The sequence below is a fragment of the Mustela nigripes genome, chromosome X (assembly GCF_022355385.1).
Source record: "Mustela nigripes isolate SB6536 chromosome X, MUSNIG.SB6536, whole genome shotgun sequence".
Taxonomy (NCBI): domain Eukaryota; kingdom Metazoa; phylum Chordata; class Mammalia; order Carnivora; family Mustelidae; genus Mustela; species Mustela nigripes.
In genome coordinates, this window is record NC_081575.1 from 45575397 (window position 1) to 45601181 (window position 25785).

At 41.5% G+C, this 25785-nt stretch overlaps 1 protein-coding gene across 2 annotated transcripts; it reads left to right on the top strand.

Annotated features, from left to right (window-relative positions):
- The first annotated feature begins 1163 nt into the window (after positions 1-1163).
- On the top strand, positions 1164-19477 carry TAF7L (TATA-box binding protein associated factor 7 like). 2 transcript variants are annotated; one of them, XM_059385547.1, is made up of 13 exons: positions 1164-1422; positions 5049-5116; positions 5912-5990; positions 7560-7693; positions 8361-8487; positions 8730-8785; positions 12024-12065; positions 12928-13000; positions 13336-13449; positions 14040-14318; positions 14515-14627; positions 15783-15842; positions 19436-19477. In XM_059385547.1, exons 1-13 carry the CDS (start codon positions 1164-1166, stop codon positions 19475-19477), a joined length of 1446 nt encoding a protein of 481 aa, XP_059241530.1. The 2 variants fall into 2 exon arrangements, with proteins under 2 accessions (XP_059241530.1, XP_059241531.1); XM_059385548.1 differs by lacking the exons at positions 1164-1422; positions 14040-14318 and having other exon boundaries at positions 5051-5116.
- The last annotated feature ends 6308 nt before the right edge of the window (positions 19478-25785 follow it).

Below are 25785 nucleotides of genomic sequence, written 5' to 3' on the forward strand. Positions count from 1 at the left end.
CAGGATCTTGAGTTTGAACCCCAAACTCAAGTGTAGAGATTGCTTTAAAAAATAATAATAATACGGGGTGCCTGGGTGGCTCAGTGGGTTAAGCCTCTGCCTTCAGCTCAGGTCATAGTCTCAGGTCCTGGGATAGAGTCCTGCATTGGGCTCTCTGCTGGGCCCTCTCTCTCTCTCTCTCTCTCTCTCTGCCTCTCTGCCTACTTGTGATCTCTCTCTGTCAAATAAATAAAATCCTTTTAAAAATAATAATAATAAAAGTTTTTAGCAGCTTTCAGTGTTACTGCACAAGGTAAAAATAATTAGGGGATTCATAGAGAATATGGTTATTTAAGATAACAGAAAGATCGGCATATGCCAATAAAGTTCATAGTTGTTTGAGGTAAGTTTGTAAAATTGGTTCTGAGCTTTCTAGCAGCTATCACAAGGAAAGTTAATGACATAATTCACATTAGCTATATGGTTCAAAACAGTTACTCGGCTATTTTAGTTACCAAAAAAGGAATTTTTCCTTTGAATTATTATTTTTTTAGATTTTATTTATTTATTTGAAGGGGGAGGGGTGACAGAGAGTGCGCACAAGCAGGGAAAGCAGCAGGCAAATGGAGAAGCTGACTCCATACTGGGCAGGAGCCCTAGGTGGCGCTGGATTACAGGACGCCAGGATCATGACCTGAGGTAATTTGTCTACCCTGTTGAACCACCCAGGCGTCCCCTTCCTTTGACCTATTAAAGAACTATTTTGTGATATAAATGCCTTCAAGAATATACTACACTACATGAAAAATGAGTTTCATTGGTCTATTTTGTATTTCAACCCTCGATATAAAGATCAATATATGGAGGGATTCCAAAAGGGACCAAAACAATTTTGTCTAGGTCTGAAACTCTGATAATTTGCCTTCACTGAGTGAAAATCTTACCCAGAAGAAATGACTGTACAATAATCAGTCCTCCCAAAATGTTTATCTGATTAAGTTTAGATATGTATTAGGAAGTAGAGATTTCATCGCTATCATCTTTAACAGGCATCAGCAATGTCTCTTTATATTATCCCTATGTCTTTAAGGAGGATACCTTTGACATCATGTTATGAAAGTTCTGGAACCTTCAAGGTCACATGACTAAAAAGGAAGCCATTTTACAACCTCAAGGAGTAGACCATGGAGCACCCTGAGGGACAGCCTCCAGATCTGTTAGAAAATGATTCAACACCAACAGTTTCAACATCGGAAGCAACCGGCTCAAAAGATCCCCAAATTTCTGTCGACAACGAGGATGAAACCGTTGGCTACCCGGGCGCCGAAAATACCAGCTACCAAGTCACCCAAACTGCTGCTGACCACGTCACCAAAGCTGATGCCGATAGCGGCACCCAAGCTGGCGCCACAGCGCCTCAGGTAAACTTACCAGAAGGGAAAGGTAAGTGGCCTAATTTTTTTTTTTTTCCCTCACTGGCTAAGGTTATTTTTTGGGAGAAAACTGCTAGAAGTTTATTTGAACGGAGACTCCCTTTAGGATAAATAAGCTGTGTTGCTTGTATCCCAGTCTGAAAGAGGTACAAAGGTGACTCTCTTGAGGAGAAGAGAACAGCTAATTATGTTAGAGTAGTTTGGGCGCGGATTCTAGTTATTTAACGGTTTTGCACGGCGACGTATTTGTCACCAGGCGAGGTCGTCTCACCGAGGAACAAACTGGTCCAACCTAACGGCTTTGAGGAGCAACCGAATGAACTGCCCCCCCCTTTACAAATACCACAGTGTACTGCTAAGACTGTCCCGGCCGCCCCGAAGGTCGCCCCCTCGTAAAATGAATTTGTTTGGAAGCTTTGCTCAGCAAGGTCCCCGCCAAGCTCAGCGCCTTTCAAGCCTCCTTGCCCAGGCACGCGCGTGAACTGGAGGCCACCCGCGGGTCCAGTCGGCCCTGGCCAGGAGGCGTGGCTAGGCTGGGAAGGGCGGTGCGCGCGTCTCCTACCTGTCGCCACGCGGTCGGTCCGCAGCCAGCCTCCATGCCCGCTGCCCGTGAGCCCACTAATGCCCTCGCCGGAACCCGCCCCCCAACCCCACCCAAAGAATAAAGGCTGGCTCCCCCCGCGCTGCCTTTCCCGTCCTGGCGCGAGTCGGCGGAGCACCGGGTGAGTCGCGGCCGTCAGAGGGTTCCCGCATAGGGTCAGCGCCTAGCTCCCGCGCGCCGCACTTCCCTCCCCAACCCGCCTGGACCGCGGGCGCGAAGGCTGGGGACCCTGGGCCCCGCGGGAGGTTTTCCAGGGAAATTGGATCAGAACCTAGGATCTGGACTCTTCCTTGGAAGCTGAGTGCCCCTGAGATAAGGATGGAGTGGTCCTTGGTTTCAAACTGCTGCCAGAGGCTGTGAACTTGAGAAAATACTCATTTAGGCTTGTGCTGACTTGTGCTGCCTGGAGCATGCTGTTAGGCACCCTCCAGTTAGCTGTAATTCTAATTCCAATTCTGATTGCGCTGAAACGAGATGGAGCTGGGAGTGAATGGTGGAGAGCGCTGCTGTTAGTTTAATTACTTATCAGAGTGCTAGTCTGAAAAAAAAATGGATGCCTTTTCTTAAATACGATACACCCGGTTCGTTGCGTAAATGAAGGTAAAAGGTAACAAATTTTACAACTAATTAAAAGTCATTTCAGGGCGCCTGGGTGGCTCAGTGGGTTAAGCCGCTGCCTTCGGCTCAGGTCATGATCTTAGGGTCCTGGGATCGAGTCCCGCATCGGGCTCTTTGCTCAGCAGGGAGCCTGCTTCCTTCTCTCTCTCTGCCTGCCTCTCAGTGTACTTGTAATTTCTCTCTGTCAAATAAATAAATAAAATCTTTAAAAAAAAGTCATTTCAGCTAGGGTTGTCCACCTTCTCTGAAATAGTTTTGGCTTTTTTGTTTTTTTAAGATTTATGTATTCGACAGAGAGAGACACAGTGAGAGAGGGAACACAAGCAGGGGGACTAGGAGAGGATGAAACAGGCTTTTAGCGGAGCTGGGAGCCCGGCATGGGGCTTGATCCCAGGATTCTGGGATCATGACCCAAGCCAAAGGCAGGCGCCTAACGACTGAGCCACCCAGGCGCCCCTGAAATGGTTTTGATTCTTACATTCTTTATTTCTTAAGAGAGGAGTTGCTGGAAGGCATTGAAATGAACAAAATGCCCTAGTCTTAGTTCTGAAAAATGCAAAAGTTACTTCTGATCTGATAAAATCTTGCTTAGCAGCTAGTTCTTCAAATAATCTGTATTTCTTTTTTTTTTTAATTTTTAAAAAATTTTTATTTATTTATTTGACAGAGAGAGATCACAAGTAGGCAGAGAGGCAGGCAGAGAGAGAGGAGGAAGCAGGCTCCCCACTGAGCAGAGAGCTCGATGTGGGGCTCGATCCCAGGACCCTGGGATCATGACCTGAGCCTAAGGCAGAGGCTTAACCCGATGAGCCACTCAGGCGCCCCCAAATAATCTGTATTTCTGCCCCCAACCTGGTATTTGCTACTTTTCATTCTGTTAGGCAGTGTGCCCAGCTCCAAGAATTTTATTTTATTTATTTTAATTAATTTTTTCCTTATGTTCACATTGTTTCTGTATCTGTGTGTATACATACATACACACACACATACATACATATATGTGTGTGTATGTATATATATATATATCTTTATATACGTAGGAAAAGAAGAATTGACTATGGCAAATAATCTCTCTCTCATTTCGGGTGTCTCCTTTTCCACTGCTGACATCTCTTGCTTTCTATGCCTTTTTGGTAGTTTCTGAAGTCAGTTTCTGAAGGACTGGTTAATACCTTTCTGGTAGTTTCTGAAGTCGTTTCTGAAGGACTGGTTAATGATTTCACCATAATACGGTCTTAGGCTCACTTGCATGTGTTTTAAAAAATGGTTCCAATGCTTTTAAGTGGAATTCAAATGGTTTACAGAGTATTAGGAGGTGCACTTAACTGGAGATTTTACTCTTAAGGTGTAAGATTTTATAACTTGGTGTATAGGTTAATGTCCTTAGAGCATAGGAAGACCTTGTCAGGTTTCACATATGTATATTGCTTTCTTTCCACCTTTTGAGAAAAATTTCCTTAGAAGTCCTTAGAGCCCTAAAACCCAGCATGAAAGCCACTTACAGATATATCCCAAATAGATGGAAAGTTAAATTAAAAATAAAGATGAATGGTGATGAGATTATGTACTTTACAGGAGGTTATTTTGTTTTTTTTTTTTTTAATAAAGGGATCCATTTTAGGATTCCTTTAAATAACTTTTAGAGGTTATTTCAAGTAAGTGGTGGTTGTGAGGATTAAATGAAATGATAGACCTAATACAGTGAAGTACCTGGCATATAGAATGTACATAGTAAATGTTACTAATGAATTGGTTAATTGGGTTTTCTGATCTTTCATATTAGCCTCAAGAAAGTGTCTACTCCATGGACTTAAGTGTACTCATATAGATGGCCTAGCCATAAGTACTGGACTCCTAACTTTTTTCCAAGATAGCTCAGAGCTGTTGATGCTGACTTTAGAGTTGTAAAAGCTATCTGTTCTCCCATGGGCTTAATTTCTACCAATCCATTAAAGTGAATGAAATGTTAAAAATTATGCCGTTCATCATAGAACATTTCCGCCCATGGTTTTGGTTGATTTTGGCCTTTGGTTGTCCCTCTTCCCTGTGGAGACATGTAATTTGCTTCAGTAGCCACCACTGAGTTGATGGTCTTTTACCTAACAGTCTAAGGATATCATTAAGAAGACAAAATCATGTTTCATAACAACTATTACTTCATTTGTTATCGTGTAATTTGGGCTTTCCTTGGAAAGTCTGCATATATTGAAGGGGAGATGAAGTGCCTTTTAGAAATAATCAAGTTATGTCAAGTAAGATACTTCAGAGCTGTGCACACATCATTCCAGTGAGGGTTATGAGCAAGATCTTGTATAATGTAACCAGTGCTACCAGAAGTGGTCAGCAGAGCGAGCAAGACGAGTTTTTGGTCACTTTCTGTCGATTTTGTTTTTGCTTTCATGAACTCAAAAACAAAGAGATGAGTAAAAGCCAGGATGAACCTCCTCACGAACTTGAGAACCAGTTTATATTGCGTCTGCCTCTGGTAAGAAACCCTTTTATCTCAGACAAATATCTTCAGTGCATATGTATTAGCTCTGCTTGGATTCTGTGGCATTTCTATTTAAGGTATGCTATAAAAACTAAGAACATTTGTCTCCCAGGAATCACGTTCTATTCAACAGTCCTATCTAGTGTGTACTCTTTTAGCAGAATATCTTTCATCCTGTACATGCTGCCTATCACGTGGGCTGATTTCCTGGCAAACGGCTGTGACAGTGAGGGATTCAGTCACTTACCAGAGGTGCTAACAGCCTGTTCACTGGACAGCGGAGATAAGACTTTTTAAATCCTTTCTGTCACCTCCAAAGGGGCAGTGAGGGGGACCATCACTATTTCCTCAAATTCATCAGCATGCCAGGCTGTTGAAGCTCATCTTAACATTGTGTTAGGGTCTCTTCTCCCTTTAATATCTGCATTAAAGTAGTATTTAGTCTAAGCAAGCTATATTAAAGACAGGTTTCAGAAAGGTATTTTCCCAGTTAGGTCTACCTAATACACCCAGTAAACTGAAGCTTAAGCCTTTCCTTAGCAACTACAGCTGCAGGGCAGGAATGTAGAGCTAGAAGAACTGTAGCTGCTAAGAAACAACACTGAGACTAGAGTCAGCCTCATCCTAACTTTCCTTACATAGTGCACGGTATGCCATGGTGCATGGCATTGTTCTTAACATTTGGGAGGTTTAAGGTTTTATTTAAGGGAGCACTGTCTGTGACACATCTCCATTAGTTGCCAAGCAGACTATTCATCCTTCTGATTGTTCAACCTCCCTTCTTTTTAGGAACATGCATCTGCTGTCAGGAAGATACTACATTCTAGAAGTGTTGCCATGAAGAATAAACTCAAAATTGACTTATCTTGTAAGTAGTTAATATCCATTTGCCATACATTGAACAATAATTTATTCGGAGATTGCTATGTGCCAGACACTATACTAGATACTAAGGATATGACAAAGAGCAGAATATGGTCTCTGCCTTGATAGACTCTAAGAAGTCTTAAGAAGCCTTAGGTCACTTTCATAGCTTCTTATTGAGGAAAGGAAGTAGAAATTATGTAATTTGAGGTAATCATTATAGTGTATATAAGGAAAAACATGGGGGCCAACTATGAGATTTATATACTGCTGTTTGTCTCCTACATATAGGCTTTGTGATTTCTGACTGTCCAGGGAATGACAAATGAATACTGTTCTTTGTTTATAAAAATCACATATCTTTCTCTGTGTTAAATATTTACTAGGTGTTTTAAATACAGAGAAGTATTTAAAAGTATTTAAAAGTATTATAAAAGTAAAAAAAAGTAAAAGTAAAAGAGTTTTTTAAAAGTAAAAAATTATAGACTATTTAAATGGTCTATAATACCATCACTCAGGTAGTCCTTATTAACATTTTTAAACAGGTAATACAAGTTCATGGTTAGAAAATTCATATAAAACAGAAGAGTTCAAAAAATAAAGTGAACCTCTCCCTTGCAATGCCCCAATGTTAATGCCAAAGATCACTAATAATAATTGTTTCTCCTTGTAGTTCCTTACAGACAAAATTTTTATGCACAAAACAAACATTTAAATCATCTGTATCTTTAAAGTTACTTTATTTATTTTTTAAAGATTTAATTTATTTGACAGAGCGAGACAGAGAGAGAGGGAACACAGGCAGGGTGAGTCCAAGAGGGAGAAGTAGGGTCTTCTGCTGGACAGGGAGCCTGATGCAGAGCTTGATCCCAGGATCTTGGGATCATGACCTGAGCCAAAGGCAAATGCTTAATGACTGAGCCACCCAGGCACCCCTAAAGTTAAAGAAATAAAGACACAAAAAGAATCTATCCTACATCATTCTGCATTTTTCTTTTTCACTTACTATTAGAAGATTTCACTTGAATCTTCTTGTGTTAAAGGACATTCATGTTTGAGACATCTGTGCAGGAATCAGGGTTGTCAACATTTGAATATATGTATTCCTACTATATATGGATATTGTGTAGGATAATATCTTTGTGAAGGTAACTAGAGATTATAACTTCAGGTTTACTAGGACCATTCTGGGATCAACCCTTCCTTCACTTGACCCTTTGAAAATACCTATGTGTGATGACATAACCAAGTGCTTCTAATAGTGTCAAAATGAATGGGTTTGAATGGAGTTTGCCTTTCAGGAGGAGACTGAGAACACTTACCACTTCATCCGCATTTAGTTCACAGGGATTAGGAAAAAAAAACTTACCTATTTTTGATCAAGTAGCATAAACATCTACCCTGCCTTCTTTGCTCTGGGAAGTTACTAATTATATATGCAATTCTAGCATGATGATAGTAGGTTTTGCTGAAAGCCTAGTCTGTCCCACGTAAGTCTTCATTACTGAAACTCTAGGAAGCTTAAGAAGGCATTGGGAAGATGTCAACTTTAATTTTTCCTACCTCTCTTCAGCTGATGGACGTCATGCAGTTGTTGATGTAGAAGATGTCTCACTAGCTGCAAAGGTGGTTGATTTGCCATGTGTTATTGGAAGTCTGAAAACTCTTGATAAAAAAACTTTTTATAAAACAGCAGATATTTCTCAGGTATGGATGAGTTTTCCTCATCTACTAGCTCTTACATGCTTCAAGGAATCCCTTTCTCCCTACTTTTCTCTTTCTTTCAGTTCTTCTTCCCACTTGGTGAATGGCTGCTTATCGTTTCTAATTCCAGCTCAATTGCACAGAAATACAATGTCATGGTGTTTGGTGTTTGATCCATAATTTTTGACTACTTAATTTTATCCAGATAGCTTTTAGCTAATAAAGGTTTATGTTTGCCATTTATAATGATTTTCATCTGAAAAAAAAATGAGGGTCTGGGATCTTCTGAACTTTCTGCTAAAGCAAGATGCTGTGAAATCTGTAGATTTATGTTTGTTCTTTTTCATTATCTTAACTGTTGATTTCTTGTTTGTCTTCTAAATCAAACTGCTAAAATATATTTGTTTGGAACATATTTCCTCTGCAGTGGTAAGCCTTTGAGCTAAAACAAACAAATAAAAACAAAAACAAAACCCAGAATCTATATACAAAGCTGTGGAGACAGAGAGAATGAATATGGATGTATATTAATACTTGGTTTTCTGGAATTGCCAAGTAACATTCTCCTTATTTCTATGCGCCCAGATTTCTGGTAGTAAAAATGATCACAATTAATAACTAACACAAGATTTGGGGCCATAGTCAACTTCTTTATCTTTGTTAAATGTAGATGCTTGTGTGCACTGCTGATGGTGATCTCCACTCTTCTCCAGAAGAACCAGTTACCTCTACTGATCTTAAAGTAATCAGGAAAAATGAAAAAGAGAGACAGAAAAAATATGTCTGGAAGCATGGCAGTAAGTCACTATCCCCTTGCTCATTATGGATGACTACATTTATCTGCTGAATCCTAATTACTTGTGAGCCAGGGACCTGTTACCACACTTAGGTGTTTGGTTTGTGAGGCATCTAGATACTCTTAAAGGAACAGGTCATGTCATGAGCCAGTAGCTTATAGCATGACCTTTCTCTTTATCAAATTCAGATAGATGTGTGACTACAGTCCTATATACATTTCACCATGTTGAATTTATTTTAGTTACTCCACCACTTAAGAATGTCAGAAAGAAAAGGTTCCGCAAAACAACAAAAAAGGTTAGTTGCATGCTACTTCTGTGTCTACTGGGTGCATTGGAAGAGGATTATGAGTGGGGAGGAAAGGGACACAGTCAGTTGGGGATTAATTTGTTCATTCCTTTATAGGTTCAATAAAGTTTTACTGTGAGATAAATGCCAGGCACTGTGTGGTACCAACTGTGATTCTATAGTGCACAAAAACCAGACCCGATCGTTTAGGGATCTGGATGTGCCATGAATTTGAAACTCCTGCTAATGCTTTCAGTTTTCAGTTGCAGGATCTAGTTTTAAAGAACTGAGAATTGAGACCTGTTGTTATATTCCTAACCTTACCTCAGACTTGGAGAACCTTGGACAAGCTACAGGATTATTGTGGCTTGGCTTTTTCTTTTTTTTTTTTTTAAGATTTTATATATATATATATTTTAAAGATTTTATTTATTTACTTGACAGAGATAAATCACAAGTAGACAGAGAGGCAGACAGAGAGAGAGAGGGGGAAACAGGCTCCCCACTGAGCAGAGAGCCCGATGTGGGGCTCAATCCCAGAACCCTGGGATCATGACCCGAGCCGAAGGCAGAGGCTTTAACCCACTGAGCCACCCAGGCGCCCCTGAAGGCAGAGGCTTTAACCCACTTGAGCCACCTAGGTGCCCCAGCTTTTTCTTTTTTCAATTAACTTTAAATTTTGAAATAATTGTAGGTTCACATGCAGGTGAAAGAAATAAAAGAGAGATACCCTGTGCTCTTTATCCAGTTTTCATCATTGTAACTCTTTGCAAAACTACAGTACATTATCACAAACAGGAAATTGATATTATATGATTCACCAATCTTATTCAGATTTCTCCAGTTTTATCTGTACGTGTGTGTGTGTTTAGTTCTGTGCAGTTTTATCCCATGTATATGATCAAATATCCGCCTACAAGTCAAAATACTATGCAGTTCCATTACCACAAGGATCCCTCATCTTGCCCCTTTAAAAAAAAAATTTAAAGACTTATTTACTTATTTTAGAGAGAATGAATGAATGGGAGAAGAGGCAGAGGGAGAGAATCTTCAAGCAGACTCCCCACTGAATGTGGAGCTGGATGCAGGGCTTGATCTCATGACCCTGAGATCACAACCTGAGCTGAAACCAAGAGTCACACTCTCAACCAACTGAGTCACCTAGGTGCCCCATCGCCCTTTTATAGTCACACTCATCTCCCTCCTGCCCTACTCCCTCAGTCTCTAACCCCTGGCAATCACGGTTATGTTTTCCATCTCTTTAATGTAGTCATTTTCAGAATGTCATATAGATGGACTCATACAATGAGTAACATTTAATACCAGCTTTCCCCCACACTAAACATTACTCCATTAAGATCCATGCAAGTCGTTGCATGTATCAATAGTTCGTTCCTGTCATTGCTGAGTAGTATTCCATCGTATGGTTGTACCACAGCTTGTTAAACTATTCACTCATTGGCAGACATCTGCGTTGTTTTCAGTTTTTTACTATTCTAAATAAAGCCGCAAGCAGGTTTTCGTGTGAACCTAAGTATTGGTATCCTTGGAATAAATGCCCAAGAGTGCAGTCGCTGGGTCCTATGGTACTTGAATGTTTTGTTTTGTTTTGTTTTCAGAAGGGGGAGGGGCAGAGGGAGAGGGAGAATCTTTTTTTTTTTTTTCAAGAGTTATTGATTAGAGAGAGAGAACACATGCGGGTGAAGAGGAGAGGAGCAGAGGGAGAGGGAGAGACTCAAGCATGCTCCTCACTGAGTGTGGAGCCTGATGCTGGACTCAGTCCCCCAACCCATGAGATCACAACCTGAGCCGAAACCAAGAATCAGATGCTTAACCGACTGAGCTACCCAGATGCCCCTTGAATGTTTAGTTTTCTAAGAAACTACCATATGGTTTCCAAAGTGGCTTTAACATTGTACATTCCCACCAGCAGTATACTTGTGATCCAGTTACTCTACAGTCTAACCAGAATTAGGTGTTTGTCACTATTTTTTATTTTAGCCATTCTGATAGATGTGTAGTGATCTCATTGTGCTATGAATTTGCATTTCTCTGATGGCTAATGGTGTCAGACACCTTCTCATATGTTTTTTTGCCACCCATATATTTCACTTCAGTGAAATGATTGTTCATGTCTTTTACCCATTTTCTAAATGGATTTTTTATTATTGAGTTTTAAAAGTTCTTTTAATATTCCACATACTAGCATTTTGTCAGATATGTAGAGATTTGAAAATATGTTCTCCTATTCTGTGGTTTGTCTCTTCATCTTACCCACAGGGTCTTTCAAAGAGCAAAAGTTTTTTGTTTGGTTGAGTCCAAAGTATTAATTTTTCCTTTTAAGGATCGTCCCTTTGTGTCAAGTTTAAGTACTCTTTGCCTAGCCCAGATCCTGAAGATGTTCTCCTATTTTCTCTTTTCTAAAGTTTTACATTTTACATTTAAGCCTGCAATCCATTTTTGACCTAATTTTTGAAGACTTTTTAATAATTTATTTGAGAGAGGTAGCAAGTGAGAGAGTTTGAGAAAACGAGTAGGGGGAGGGACAGAGAGAGAGAGAAGCAGACTCCCCACTGAGCAGGAGCCCTAGATCATGACCTGAGCTGAAGGCAGGTGCTTACCCGGCTGAGCCACCCAGACACCCCTAGTTCAATGTTCATTTTTTTTTCTTGCATCTTGCATGTTCAGTTGCTCCTGTACCATTTGTTAAAAAGTCTATCCTTCTTCCACTGTATTGCTTTTATAACATATCAGAATCCCTTGAGCATATTTGTATCTGTCTGTTTCTGGGTTCCCTATTCTGTTCCATTGATCTGTATGTTGATCCTTCTACTGATATCACAGTGTAGCTATGTAAGTCTTGAGGTCAAGAAGATTGTTCTTTATATTTCATTGTCAAGATTGTTTTAGCCATTCCAGAGCCTTTACCTTTCCACATAAATTTTAGAGTATGTTTGAAGTTTAGAAAACGTTTTCTGGGTCCACAGAAAATTTTGGTGGAATTTTTGTAGGAATTGCATTAACCCTACATATAGATCAATTTGGGGAGAATTGACAACTTTATTGAGTTGAATATCTTAGTCTATGAACACAGTTGCCTTGGCTTTTCTACTATCAGTCAACAGCATTTTTTGAGTGCCTACTAAATGAATGTAAAACTAAGTTAATTATTTTAGAATTCTTTAAGCTTTAGTGAAGTAGAACAATTGTAATATAACTTCATTGTTTATTGTGTTTTATTTCGTAGCTCACCGATTTCAAACAAATTGAAGAAATCAGCTTTCCTGAGGTAGAACAATCATAATATAACTTTATTGTTTACCCTTAGTGTGTTTTATTTCATTGCTTATTACTTTCAAGCAAATCAAAGAAATCATAAAGGTTACTTTTAAGCCAGACTTCTCATCTCTAACTTCTACTGCCATGCACAGAGACTGAATTTGATTCACTTAAAAATGGATTCATTGTTTAATGTGTGATAACTCCTAGAGGAAAAGATAAAATTTGACTAGTGACTGTGTATTCTGTTTTTTTGTTCTGGTACTTACTTTAAAACCCATTTCTTGGAAGCCAGGGTTCACTTTTACCAGCAGTTGTTTGCAATTGCTTCTTCCCTTTCAAAGTTCTGATTTCTATTTGTGGCATGATGAATTGGTTGCTGTGGAGATAATTGTCTAAAATTGGATTTAAGGGAGAACATGTAGCTAAGACCCAGTTTTTATAGGAAGATCTTTAATAATAAAGATGTGGAGAAGTGAACTCTGGGAATTTGGATCTCTAGACCAAATCACTTCTAAATAACAAATAAGGAATTGTAGTTCTTTGCTAATATGTGTCAGAGAAAATAGTTAATAAATGAGACCTAAAGGTTGTGCTTCTGAGAGAGGTCTTTAACACAGAGTTGCAGATTGAAAAAGTTAAATGTCTCAAGTAATTTTTTTGGGGGCTGGATAAGCTTACTATACAAAAACCTAGATGCTAGTCAAAGATTCCTTTGTAAATAGCATGATTTAATGTTGAAATTTGATTGCATGCATATTAGAGAAGCCTAATTATTTGAATTCATTTGTATGTAGGAAAAGAGCATTCCTGCAAAACACAGGGTGTTAAACGACCTTACTGGTATCCCCCCATCCCCCACTTTGGTTCAGTACATTGAATCTCCTGATGTGGAAAAGGAAGTGAAAAGACTCTTGTGTTCAGATGCTGAAGCTGTCAGTGCTCGTATCCTTTTATACTAAATCTTTTCTGTGTAGTCTCTTCCACCCCATATGCACTTGCTTACAAACCCTTATTTCTGGTATTTGTGTGCACATTTTAATGTGTAGAACTTAAGGTTTTGGAAATGTTACTTCCTAGCTAGGAACAGTAAATTCATGTGATAGAAATGTATTTACTTGTGTAACTCAGTATAAGGTACTTCTTCATACTAGGAATACAGATACAAATGGCCTGAAGTTGGACTAAATTAAATAGCATTTTCAGCCAGAGAGCCTCTTCCCTTTCAATTGTGCCTACTTCTTTCTTTCTGCTTGTTCCCTAACTGATCCAACTTTCAGGATGGGAAGTCATTGCTGAAGGTGAAACCAAGGAAATAGAGAGTCAGGGCTCTATCCAAGGCTTTGCACTATCCCCAGGAATGAGTGACTATAAGCAGGATCATATCTCATCAGGTATGTTTATAAAGGCAAAACAAGAACTTCGGAGAGGACAGTTGTTGACTGTGTGAAAGGACAGTTTCCAGAGACTAACAGGCCAATCACAGAAAAAGGAGGCTTTTTCCTTTCTTCCTCTTATTGGTCCCTCAGCACTTTAGGGGTTTTAGATTGGTGTTCTTTTTTTTTAAGATTTTATTTATTTATTTGACAGAGATCACAAGTAGGCAGAGAGGCAGGTAGAGAGAGAGGGGGAAGCAGGCTCCCTGCTGAGCAGAGAACCCAATGTGGGTTCCATCCCAGGACCCTGGGATCATGACCTGAGCAGAGGCTTAACCCACTGAGCCACCCAGGCACCCTTAGATCGGTGTTCTAATCTCCCATCCATCCCTGGTATTCTAAATGCCTTGATCATTGAATACATGAAAGAATGTTAGTGTTTTGCATTTCCCATCATTGTTCTAGGAAGGAAATAATCTTCCTTTGATAAAATTATTAAAGTCTTTGGTTGTCTGGTGAATTTGAGGGGAGGGAGTATAATTACAGTTAGACTGGGAGTCATTTGAAGATTCATACACTTTCATCTTCCTCTTCCTTAAAACCAGTAGGATATGGTATGCTTCGGGAGGTGTTCAGTGATTCTAGCAGTGATGATGATGATGATGATGATGACGACGATGATGATGACGACGACGACGAAGATGACGACAATAAGGAGGATGAGGAAGAGGATGAGGAGGATGAGGATGAAGAGGATGACTATGATGATGAGTACAAAATTGAGGAAGAGGATGAAGATTATTATGAAGAGGATCTGGAAAGGGAGCTACAGGCCAAGTTCTTTGCATCTGGCCAGTATGAGGCAAAGGAAGGAGCCAGTTCAATAGGTAAGTTATAGAAGAAAAACCAAAGGGGTAGGACAGAGTGGGCAGCAGTGCTGAAGATGGACTATAAATACATGTTAGATGCAAGGCTAGGTTTGAGAAGTTATTGCTGAGATATGTAGTGGAGTTTTAGTTGATTTTGATCTCGGTCCACTAGTTTAGGCTATGTTTAGTTAAAATTTCTGTCTATCTCTGTTAGTTATGGATATTCAGAAGCAGATTCATTACATGGAGAAAAAGCTCCAAGAGATTCGATGCAAAGCACAAAGACAGAGGAATCTCATAATGAAAGTGGAAAACCTGGCGCTCAAGGTAAATTCCTGTTGGCTGGGATAAAGATATCTTGATATCTTACTTTTGAAAACCCATTGTGTTTCTATTCATGTTGTCTCTATGCAGCATTCTTATTCATTTGCATACCTAATCAACCTCCTCAAAACCCCTAAGAGAATATAACCGTATTCCTTTTACCTGAGTAGTTTTGCTCATCTCGCATAAGCAGTTTTGGGAGGAGACCAGGAAACTTAAGATAGTAATTACCAATACTGAACAGCTGTCATGTGAAAGGCATAACTATTTTCCATGTATCATCTCATTTCATCCTCACATTCCTGAAACACAGGCACTGTCACTAGTCCTATTTTATAGATAAGGAATTGAAAATCCAAAGAGGTTAAGTAACTTGCCAGGGACCACAATAAGTATAAGACATAGATTGAATCCCATTGTTTGTACCAAAATGTATTCATTGCAGTGAAAGAAAATTAACTAAATTCATATTTAAATGTTATGATGCATGCCTGAACAAGAATAAATATCTTGCTTTATTTTTGTTAATACACATTTCAACCAAAGGAAAATGTATGTTTAGGCCTTGTTTGCATCTTTTTTATAGTGAGGGAAATTCTGAAGCATCTGGAAAATTCCTTGCCAGATTTCATTTTCTGGAGAGCTGTAGTCATCAAAATGGAGCGGTGTGACATAGAACTATACCTATTTAGAGTGTTGTCCTTTAGAATAACCAAGTGAGATGATACATGTGGACATGCTTTGGAAGATACAGCTGTATGGCATTATTATGATGTTGTATGAAGTACTAGCTAGGAATAGTAATATTCTGTCCTAGTGCAGGGAAGTCAATGAGTCAGCATCAAATTCCAAGCCAGCTTTTTAAATAGTTCACCATAGTAAAAAGATTTGTGCTAGAAAAAGTTAACATGAAGGCATTCTAACCATTTATTTTATGGCAAGAAAAAAAAAGTACTGTGGGTAGGGTTATAAAAGCAAATCAGATGGCTTTGTAGTTAGGGGGTACAGTTTTTTTTTTACTCTAAATCCTTTAAAGAGAGTATTCTTTTGTTATAACTGACAGTTTTCTTATCAAATTATTTGCCAAACTCTTTGTGTCACTTGGTTCTCTTTTCCCTTGAGACTCAGCATTCATCATTTATGCATTTTGTTTTCCAGAATCATTTACAGTCTGTGCTGGAGCAGCTTACATTACAGGAAATGCAAAAAAATGAGCAGGTGGGTGTGTTTTCCAATCAATGAGGAAACATTTGCTACAAAGACTCCCCCACCCTACCCCCAGTGTCATTTCTGGCTGTTCCTGTCACAGGAGTAGTAATGGCCAAATCTTCTAAATGAGAGGTAGCAGGCTGGAGCAAGGTTTTTGTGAAAATTCACTCATTCAATAGATATCAAATGCCTGTTAAGTGAAAAGCATAAGATGTACAAACAGTGTTGAATACGACACTTCTTATCCTCGTGGAGATGACTGTCTAACATGGAAGACTGGTAGTGAAAAAATTAGCATACAAATCTAAAAGTACAAATTGTGAAGAAATGCTGTGAAGGAGAAAAAAAAAATCCATGGTGATATTTGAATAAAAAGAGTAGTGCTTTAAACAGAATTAAATTAAAATGATTGGCCTTTCTGAGGAAGCAATATTTCCTCTTTGACCTATAGGATAAGTCCAGGTGAAGAGGGACTGGAGAGCCTCTTGGGTGGGTCCCACATGGGAATATGCCAGGTCCCACATTGGTTAAGAACTTGGCCTCTTGGAGGACTTCTGGAGTATTTAAACCAAGGAAGAGAGTGACTTAACATAAGGTTGCAGAAGTAGGCAGAGGCCATAGCGTATGGTCCCTTGCAGGCCACAGGAAGGAGGATGGGTTTTCATATTAAGTGCAGTGGGAAACCCATGAAGAGTTTTGAGCGGGATGGTCACATTTACACTTGATCCTAGCCAAAAGGCCAAGAAGCAACAGGAGGGTCACATTTAATTCAAATTTTTTAAAAGATCACTCTGATTATTATTGGGAGAATGGATTATAGGGGGGCAGGAGTTGAAGCAGGGAGGCCACTTTAGGAGGTTGTGTGGCAGTTTCATAAGAGGTAATGACAACTTTCATCACCCCAGAAAGAAACCTATACTCATTAGCAGTCACTCCCCATTTCTTCTGGATTCTTCCCACCTGCCAAACCTAGGCAACCATGGAAGTACTTTCTGCTTATTTTATCTAAAAGGAAATAATATGTGGTCTTTTGTATCTGCTTCTTTCACTTAGCATAAGGCTTTCAAATTTAATCCATGCTGTGGCATGTATCAGTAGTTTATTCCATTTTGTGGGTGGATAATATTCCAATATTCCATGGTGTGTGTGTGTGTGTGTGTGTGTGTGTGTGTGTGTGTCTCCATACCATACATGCCATGTTTTGTTTATCCATTCATCCATCGATGGACATTTGGGTGGTTTCCCCTTTTTAGCTATCATGAATAATGCTGTCGCAAAAATTCATATATGAGAGAATGTATTTTAAAAATAGAGTTGATGGGAGTTGGGTCAATTAGTGGGTGTTGAAGGAAGTGTTAAGGGTGCATGCCAGACTTCTAACTTGAACAACTGTATTTAAAACCACAAGAAAGGGGAACCTGGATGGCTCAGTCGTTAAGCATCTGCCTTTGGCTCAGGTCATGATCCCAGGGTCCTGGGATTGAGCCCTGCATCGGGCTCCCTGTTCAGCGGGAAGCCTGCTTCTCTCTCTCCCACTCCCCCTGCTTGTGTTTCCTCTCTCGCTGTATCTCTCTCTGTCAAATAATAAATAAAATATTTTAAATAAATAAATAAAGCCCCAAGAGAGTCATCAGAGTGAAAAGAAAAGAGAGTAATGTGGGAGTGAGGGTCAAGTAGCTGTACAGGAAATGTATGTTGACTTAAGCCCTAAAAAATTGAGGATAAAAGTTATAAAGGAACTGAGGTCATATGTTGATGCGCTTAACATGGTGCTGTTAAGGTAGAGACAGCATCCCTCATCCCCGTTCCCCATACCAGCAAGGCGAGGGGAATTCTTCCGTATATTTCCTTCCCCTCAGCAGATCACTTAACCAAACACTGCTTATAAACAAACAACCATGTGAAAAATTAGTGCCAAATTGCTTTAGCACTCACCAAACATCTTTGTTTTCATCCATGTAAATAGTATCGAAGTGCTATTTTTAACACAGAAATGTAGCCATAAACTTGATTCACTCATAGTCCTTTATGTTAGCTCGTTTTGTCAGTGTAGATGGGTGCCTGCCTTAATCTAGGCTCTGCAGGGAGCTACAAAATGCTTACAACCCAGTCTCTGCCTCCAGCTGGGGAGAGATCCATGAAAGGGACAGGAATTTAAAGGAATGAGGGCTCACTTTTGTCCATAGAGATTAGGGAGACTCCATGGAGAAATGGTGTTTGGCTGGAGCCTTCAAAGGTGGTAGGGTTTTAATAAGGATATAGGGAAAGGAGGGTGTTCTGTATAGAAAGCACAATGGCTCAGAGTGCTCTGGACAGGCTAGAGTTGAGACTTTCGGTGTAGGATGTAATAAGCCATCAAAGTTTTCTACCTGGGGAGTAACTCAGGAAGACTTCTCTGCCAGCAGCAAGTAGATGACATTAGAGTGGAGAAAGATTAGAGGAAGCTCCAAGTGATAGAAGGAATCAGAGCTTAACAATTGATTGGATTTATAGGGCAAGAAGGAGAACACAGAGGAGTCCAAAGCCTGAGTACAGGGAAAATGGTATGCCTCTAAGAGAAGACACCAGGAAGGGAATTATGAGGGACGGAGGGTGGAGAAGTTGATGAGCTAAACTGGAAGCGCGGTGTGTTGAAAGCACTTTTGAAAATGGGAGAGTAGAGGCTGGCTCATGCAGAGAAATGATCACTGACGTTGTGGGGATAGATGAGTTAGCCAGGGCGACTGTTTAGCAAGAAGTCTGAACCTGGGGTGGCGAGAGAAAGAGCCTACAAAGGGAAAAGAACAGAAACAGTCAGTGGTTGTAATCATGTCAGCATCTGAGCTGAAAGAGCCTCTAAACTACCATAGGAAGCAATTCTAGCCATTTGGTAGATGATGTGCAGCATAGAATCATTTTGTAATGTTCCATTCCTTTCATTTCACAGAATGAAAATCTACACTGGTATGGAGTGACCTAAACTGAGTAATACTCAGAAACTATCTTTGTGCCAAAGATAGTACACCTTTCTTAATGTTACTGTCACTTTGCCATTTCAAGGGAAAAAAAATTAAATCCTATGCCACAAACTGCTCAGGACTTCTGAATTAGAAAGAATCAAAACAGGTAGAACATCATCAGGCTCCCTATTGGTCAGATACCTGGCTCAGTTTCTAAGTGTCTCATAACATGGCAAGAAGCAGCAGCTAAGACTTAGTTTAAGAGCCAGCATGTTCAGTGGGACAAAAGGCTATCCCAGCTGCTTTATTTTTGGACTCTTCGAATAAAGCTACAGTGATACCTCTGTACACTCTTTCCAGAAGCACGAAGTCTTAACAGCAAGCATATTTCATTTTTACACATATTCAACTTTAAAGCTTCCTTTTATAAGTTTGGCACCAAAAAAAAAAAAAAAAAAAAAAAGAAAGAAAGAAACCCAACATGCAGCACTGTACATGCATTTTCGACCATGCACCATTCTTTGGGACATTGCAAGACTAAGATAACCTTATGAACACTAAGTTACAGTAGTTCTTTTGGGTTCCTACAAGTAAATTCTAGATCAAGTAATGGAACTTAAGATTTCAGGTGAATTTTTCATGTTTTTTCACCTCTCCTTTCAGCTCATTTCCCTACAGGAACAACTGAAATATTTTTTGAAGTGAGAGAGCCTTCAGCCTGGCACATGAACCTTGGATTCACTCTCTAGACTGCTGAAGACTGAATGAATTGTATGTGTTTCTGTCCCTTTCATTGCCTTATGTTGAGTCATTTGTATTTGTTTATCTGAACCTTTGTCTGCTAGTCAAATTTGAAGTTTAGGGTTGTGGAGAAAGGGACAGAATATAAAAAAGTAGTAGACCTAAAAACCCAACTCAATATGGAACTTGGCTTCTCTTTATCAATTTGAGAATTGCTTCTATTGCTTTTGTTCTGTTGATGCCATCAAATGATTTAGCCATGCTTACCAAAGACAGATGGTCTAGCCTGAAGGCCATCCAGCTGGTTTGCATATGTTTCCAGTTCCCTTACCCTGTTAATTTTAAATATTTCCTAAAACATAGAATGAATCATTTCTACCAAAGGCTAGGACCTGCCACAGTGAATTAAGTGTCTACCTCCCAGCAGTTAATGCTAGGTTGTATACTGTCTCTGTTAAGGTAATAGATGCTGCTTTCCTGCTCAGGGATGATTTCTTGCTGCTATCTTTGTTCTGTTGCATTTTTAGAATTGTGTCTGGTTATTATTTGCCAGCTAAGAGAATAGTTAGAGCAGAGATGAAATTCTGGGCTATTATCCTTATTCTGAGCCTCTTCATCCTGCAGAAGAGGTTAGGAAAATTCAGATGCCTGTGAAGCCTCTGAAGAGTCCCTTAAAAACCCTGGGTGGGTTGTTTTTGGATTTTTTGTCTGCTGTATTGTTAAAGTGTTCTGGTCTGTGTTCTTTAAGCAATAAATGAATTTCTCATTTTAAATGGATTGCTGTCACTTCATTAAACTGCTCCCATGATGAGTGCAGTCCTACCCAAAAGGAAACTAGAGAGACCGGCAATAAAACTCTACCATTAGGAAATGACAGAAGATGGTGTCCAATTGGGGCATCCTTCGAAATAGCCCCTGGGATAACCCCTAATGAACCTAGCGAGTCATCTCCTATTGACCGCATAGCCCTGGGATTTCAAGAAAGATGGAAGCTCCCATATTTGCATCAAATTTCCATTACATTGTACTGATAAACATGCAAGGTTGGAATCCTGGCTCTGCCATTCACCTTGGGCAGGTCCCTATACCTCTTAGAGCCTCTGTTATTTTCTCATCTGGAAATCAAGGATGATAATGCCTATGACCAAGAGGCATCTGAGTGTTTTCTGAAGGTAGTCCAGCTAGACCCAAGTCTGGTCCCAGTTGATGGATTCAGTGCTGCTCTAGGAAATGTACTCCCAAGTTTTCTGTGCCATTTTCAGTGCTCCCATTCCAAATTGAAGTTAGTAAGATGGGGCAGTGAAGAGCAGGTCCATATATATGGGCAGGCCCCATAGAAGAGGATGGAAGATGGAAGGAATGCTGAGGGCAAATGCAGGGAAGAAGTGGAACAAAGGGGGCTACACATCTTAAGGGCAAGTGAAATGAAGTTAAGATTAGTAGAAAAGTTAGAGGACGGCTTAAAAACCAAGATGATATAAAAATGATTTTTTTTTCCCAGGGGCACCTGGGTGGCTCAGCTGGTTGGGCATCTGACTCTTGGTTTCAGCTCAGGTCATGGTCTCGGGGTCATGGGCTTGAGCCCATCAGGTTCTGCGCTGGGTGTGGAGCCTACTTGGGATTCTCCCTCTCCCCATTTTCCCTGTGCTCTCGCAGTCTCTCTCAAAAAAAATTTTGTTTTCAGAAACCCAGGCTTTAAAAGATGAGGAGAGTGGGGGAAAGGAATTGAGTATCAGAGGCAGAAGGTGTTGGGGAAGAAGCAAAGTTTGAAAAGACAGGCCTTTCCAGCTGAAGGAAGGTAGGGGACTGGAGCAGAAACAGAAAGCATCCTGGGCACATGGCTGGAGAGACTGAGGCTAGTGAGGGCGGCATATATGCCACAGGTGGCATCTAGAGGTGAGAAAGGTAGAAGAGCCCTAGTTTAGCCTCTGTCCAATCCTACAGCCCAAGAGCCGCCATGACTGTGCTGCCAAGAGGCAGGAAGGAAGGGAAGACAACAGCCAAGGGGTAAGGAGGGCAAATCCATTCACCAGCAGTGAACTTCCATTCCCTCGATTGCCCCATCTCACTGTAACCCCGGATAACTACTTCACCACTGCCCTCCAGTTACCCAAGGCTTACTGCTGCCCTGACTCCCCACCTCACCCCAACACACACACATGCGCATGCGCGCGCACACACACGATACCTCGTGAAGTTTTCTTTTGCTACAGTCCTGTGATTCTGAATTTTGCATGTTACAGACCTGCGCTGGCCAGTATGGTATCCACCAACCACAAGTGGCCTTCGAGCTCTTGACATTTAGCTAGCTCGCACTGAGACGTGCAGTGAGGGTAAAGTACACACTGGGTTTCTGTAGGGTACCCGCTCTGGGCTGAGGCCCTGCCAACCTTGCACTAGTAACACAGGCCACATAGGCAAGGCTCCACTGCAGGCTGCCCCAGGCCTTGGCAGAATGCCCCGCAGTCCTCCCAGGACACGGGAAGATAGGCCCTCTCATGAGAAGTCACTTCAAGACCATTTCTTACTCACCTCCTTATCTTGAGGGAAGCTTCTGGGAGGTTCTCCTCTGCCTCCCTCATTCGGATGAGGCACAGAACTTTCGGCCTGCCACACCACCCGCAAAGGGTACAGGGTGAAGGCCATAAAACTGCTTAGCTGCAGTGTGGAATAGGCCACTCAGCAGTAGGATGTCCCACCATTCACGCTACATGTCCTTGGGCCCCTTTTGTTTAGGTGTCATCCTGTGGGATGAGGGAGGCAGGGAAGTGATACCATTGCTGATCTTGCTTTTGCTGTCTCTGTGAGTACTAAACTGTCTGGAGCTATGTGGGTTTCTTGTTTTGTTCCCTATCTTGAACAGATGGGGGCCCTTTTGTTTTTTATTTTGTTTTTTGTTTTTTCTTCCAGCTGAATCTCTTCAGCCTGCTTGACAATTTCTAAGACTTAGTAAAAAAAAAAAAAGGAATACAAAGTATCTCAGTAATTGTTTTATACTGATATCCCATTGAAATGATGTTTCGGATATACTGGGTTAAATGCTAAAATTAGTTTCACCTGTTTATTTTTTAAATTTAGCTGCTAGAAAATTTGAGTCAATGGCTCTCATTATATTTTGATTGGACAGAGCTGTTATAGATTGGTGAGAAAAAATTGGTGGTGGGGAAGAGGGACTCACAGGGTTTTATTTTGCCAGAAAATAGCTTTAAAAAAAAACCTATTTTCATAGTTTTATTGCCATAGTTACAAGGACATTTTAACACTCCAAAAATATATATATATACCCATAATAAAAGACCTTTAAATTGAATAAATATAACTCTGTGGAAACTCACTGCATTGTCCTGATTTTTCTCATATTACTTCAGGCTGGGGAAAAATCCCTCAGATTGATGAGAATGGTATTTAAGTACCATTCCAGGAGGGGATAACTGGCTAATTTGTGTGGGACCTTGAGAGGCAACCAATCCAGGTAACAATAGTGGATGGGGCTAGTGCAGGTGGGTTTCTTTCATTTCTTTTCTTTTTCCCTCTTTTCTTTTCTTTTTTACGTTTATTCCTCCCTCCCTTCCTTTCTCCTTCTCTTTCTCCTTCTTCTTTTTTGATTCAGCAGGTGTTGAACTCATCTGGTAGCCTATGTTTTGTAGTATCCCTGTGGCTTCTTGGCCCACCCTCCCTTCCCACACCCAAATAAGGGAAGGATGTGGAATACCAGAGTCAGAGTATAACCAGAAGAACCAAAGTAAACAAATACAAATTTATTCTTTTCCAAGCAGAATTCCAGGGAGAAAGGAAAAGCACCACGGTGAGTGGCAATCAAAATTAACCAGTTTGTTCCCAGCTCCGCCCCTTTGTCCCAAACTTTTCTAGACTCGTGTGCCACCCCTGCCACCTCCCCCTCCCCTGGATCCTTTCCCCGCTTCCATTCCCGAGACCAGTTCTTGCAGCCAGCAAGCAGCAGGGCAGGGCTCCTCTCTGGCCTCAATACTGCCCTGGGGACAGCAAGGACATTCAGCAGCCCCCCCCCCCCAATGCAGCAGCTGTGGGAGGAGATGGAGGCTGGGAGCTGAGCCCTGTCCTTGAACCTTTCCCTCTCCCACAGCCAGTAGTGTTAAAAGAGTAAGGATCTTAAGTATTCCTTTGTTCCCAGGGCCAGATTTTGGCAGAGAAGCCTAGAGATAGAGCTGCCCTGCTGAGCATAAGTCTCCACAACCCTAGGGCAGGACCCCCAGTGTCTCCCCCAGGATGGTTTATCTTAAGGCAGCTTGCTTTCCTGACTAGCTGTCACCCATGTCAAGGGAACTTTAATGGGATTCTTGGCTTGAAATGGTGTCAGAGGACACAAGTCAGCCATTGAGAATGCATGTTCAAGGAATGTTCTGGCATGAAGCTGGATGTGGAGCCCAGGTCCCAAACACACCCCTCGGGCAGCACAGGTATTCCTGAAAATGAATCTGGGGGGGGGGGGGGATCTCCCAGCACGGGTCTCTGCCTGACCTCAGGGTGTCTCATTACCATGGCCTGCCAGCCCAGTTCCTGGAGCCCAAGAAACTCAAAACAGGTTTCTCTACAGGGATGTATTTCCAAAGTTTGGGCCTTGAAGGAAATGGGCACTTGAGAACCTTGATCTCAGCCTTGCCATCCTGGAGGAAAGGGCATGTGTCTTGCCTGGTAGGGCCCTCCTCAGAGAACCATACAACAGACAGCTTGATATTCTGCCAGTCAGCCTTTTCTGACAAGTTCCCAGTCAACATGACCCTACTCTGCTCTCGGAGCAGAGCCCCCTCAGAATGGCATTTTGGCCTCTGTCAAATTCTGTCGAGAGTCAATCATCTCTCAAACCTAACTGTTCCCTGATACTACTTGGCAACCACCCCAAACACTCACATTCCTTCATACTGATGCTGATCTCACAAGTCAGAGGTTTTCTTTAGGCTGCCTCCCTGGAAACCCCCTCTACTCCTGCTCCTGCACAAGGCCCTAAATTAATGCAACATCACAAAAAATACCTCCAGGAGACAAACTACATGACAGATGCCTCACAACATGCAACATACCTCAGTAAATCTCACCCTCATTTGGATTCATGGCGCCCAAGGATCTCTTTACCTCACCATGGGCAAATGGCCCACACAATGCTGCAGTGACTGTCACTGGACCCTTGAGTGACATACTCACCTCTGGTACACACAGGACCACACACAAAGTATCAGCGGCCCCATTAGTGAGAATTCAACTCTTACTCTGCTGCTTCAGTTCACCTACAGCACAAATCCTACATAGCAAGATCTACATCTTCCCTACCATGCCTAGCCCACTGCAGTTGCCACAGGCCCTCAGCAGCCCAAGATCTCTTGGCTGAGTGGGGGTTATGGAAAAGGTTTTCTAGAACTTCCCTGGTAAAAGATTGTTTTGTAACATCTGCCCTCCTAAGGCTTAGGCAGGATATGCCTCAAAGACCCTGAGCTCTCTGGCCTATAGCAAATTTCTTCTATCCCTTTCTTGCCCACAAACTAGGCCCCTACAAATATAACCTCCTTCCACCCCTGTCCTCCCCCACCCCTGCCTTGGACAGATGCCCATGCTCTGTGTCTGATGCCTGCCTACTACCTGTTCACCATACATACAGATACTCAGTCCTCCCATCCAGAGTCTTCATGAGCACTAAGGCAGACGTCTGACTAGGTCTGATACCCCAGACCTATGGCTTAGTGCTCCCTGGCCATTCTAGAAATGAAGCAATCCTAGGCTTCTGGACCCAAGCTGATGCCCCCCTTCCCCTGCAGCAGATAAATCTAACTTCCTAATAGTTCTAACCACTGGCCCACTACTTGATTATAACAGAGCACTCCAACTATCTCACACCCTCCTGACCTTGGTGGTAGCCACTGCTTTCTTTAAGACCCTGAGCCAGACTTAAGAACTAGAAGGGGCTGGAGGGTGTTCTCTGGGTTGTAGCCTCGCAAAGGCCAACAAGAGCCGATCTGTTCCTTCTTGTCTGCATGGGATGAGTAGATGCTCTAGGCAACTGAACCATTGTTTAGGGGAAACCCAGGAATAGTCATCCAAGGCCCAGGTCTCGAGGGAACAAGATTTGGAAGGAGTGAAGAGAACAGAGTGACTCTTCCTGTTAGATTCCACTGTGGCCACAGGCTTCTGTGGCTTTGGTCTTGAGGACAGCTCACCCCAAACATGACTGGAGAGACATCCTAGGGGAGCAGCCAGGATGCATCTCTCCGTCCAGCCAGAGGCTGGGGCTAACAAAGAGCAAG

Bases quoted from the DNA above. Each gene is read 5' to 3' on its own strand.
- TAF7L (XM_059385547.1), top strand. From the start codon at position 1,164: ATGGAGCACCCTGAGGGACAGCCTCCAGATCTGTTAGAAAATGATTCA. The intron at 13,450-14,039 runs GTATGTTTATAA...TAAAACCAGTAG, and splicing joins GCAGGATCATATCTCATCAG to GATATGGTATGCTTCGGGAG. The intron at 15,843-19,435 runs GTGGGTGTGTTT...CTCTCCTTTCAG, and splicing joins AAATGCAAAAAAATGAGCAG to CTCATTTCCCTACAGGAACA.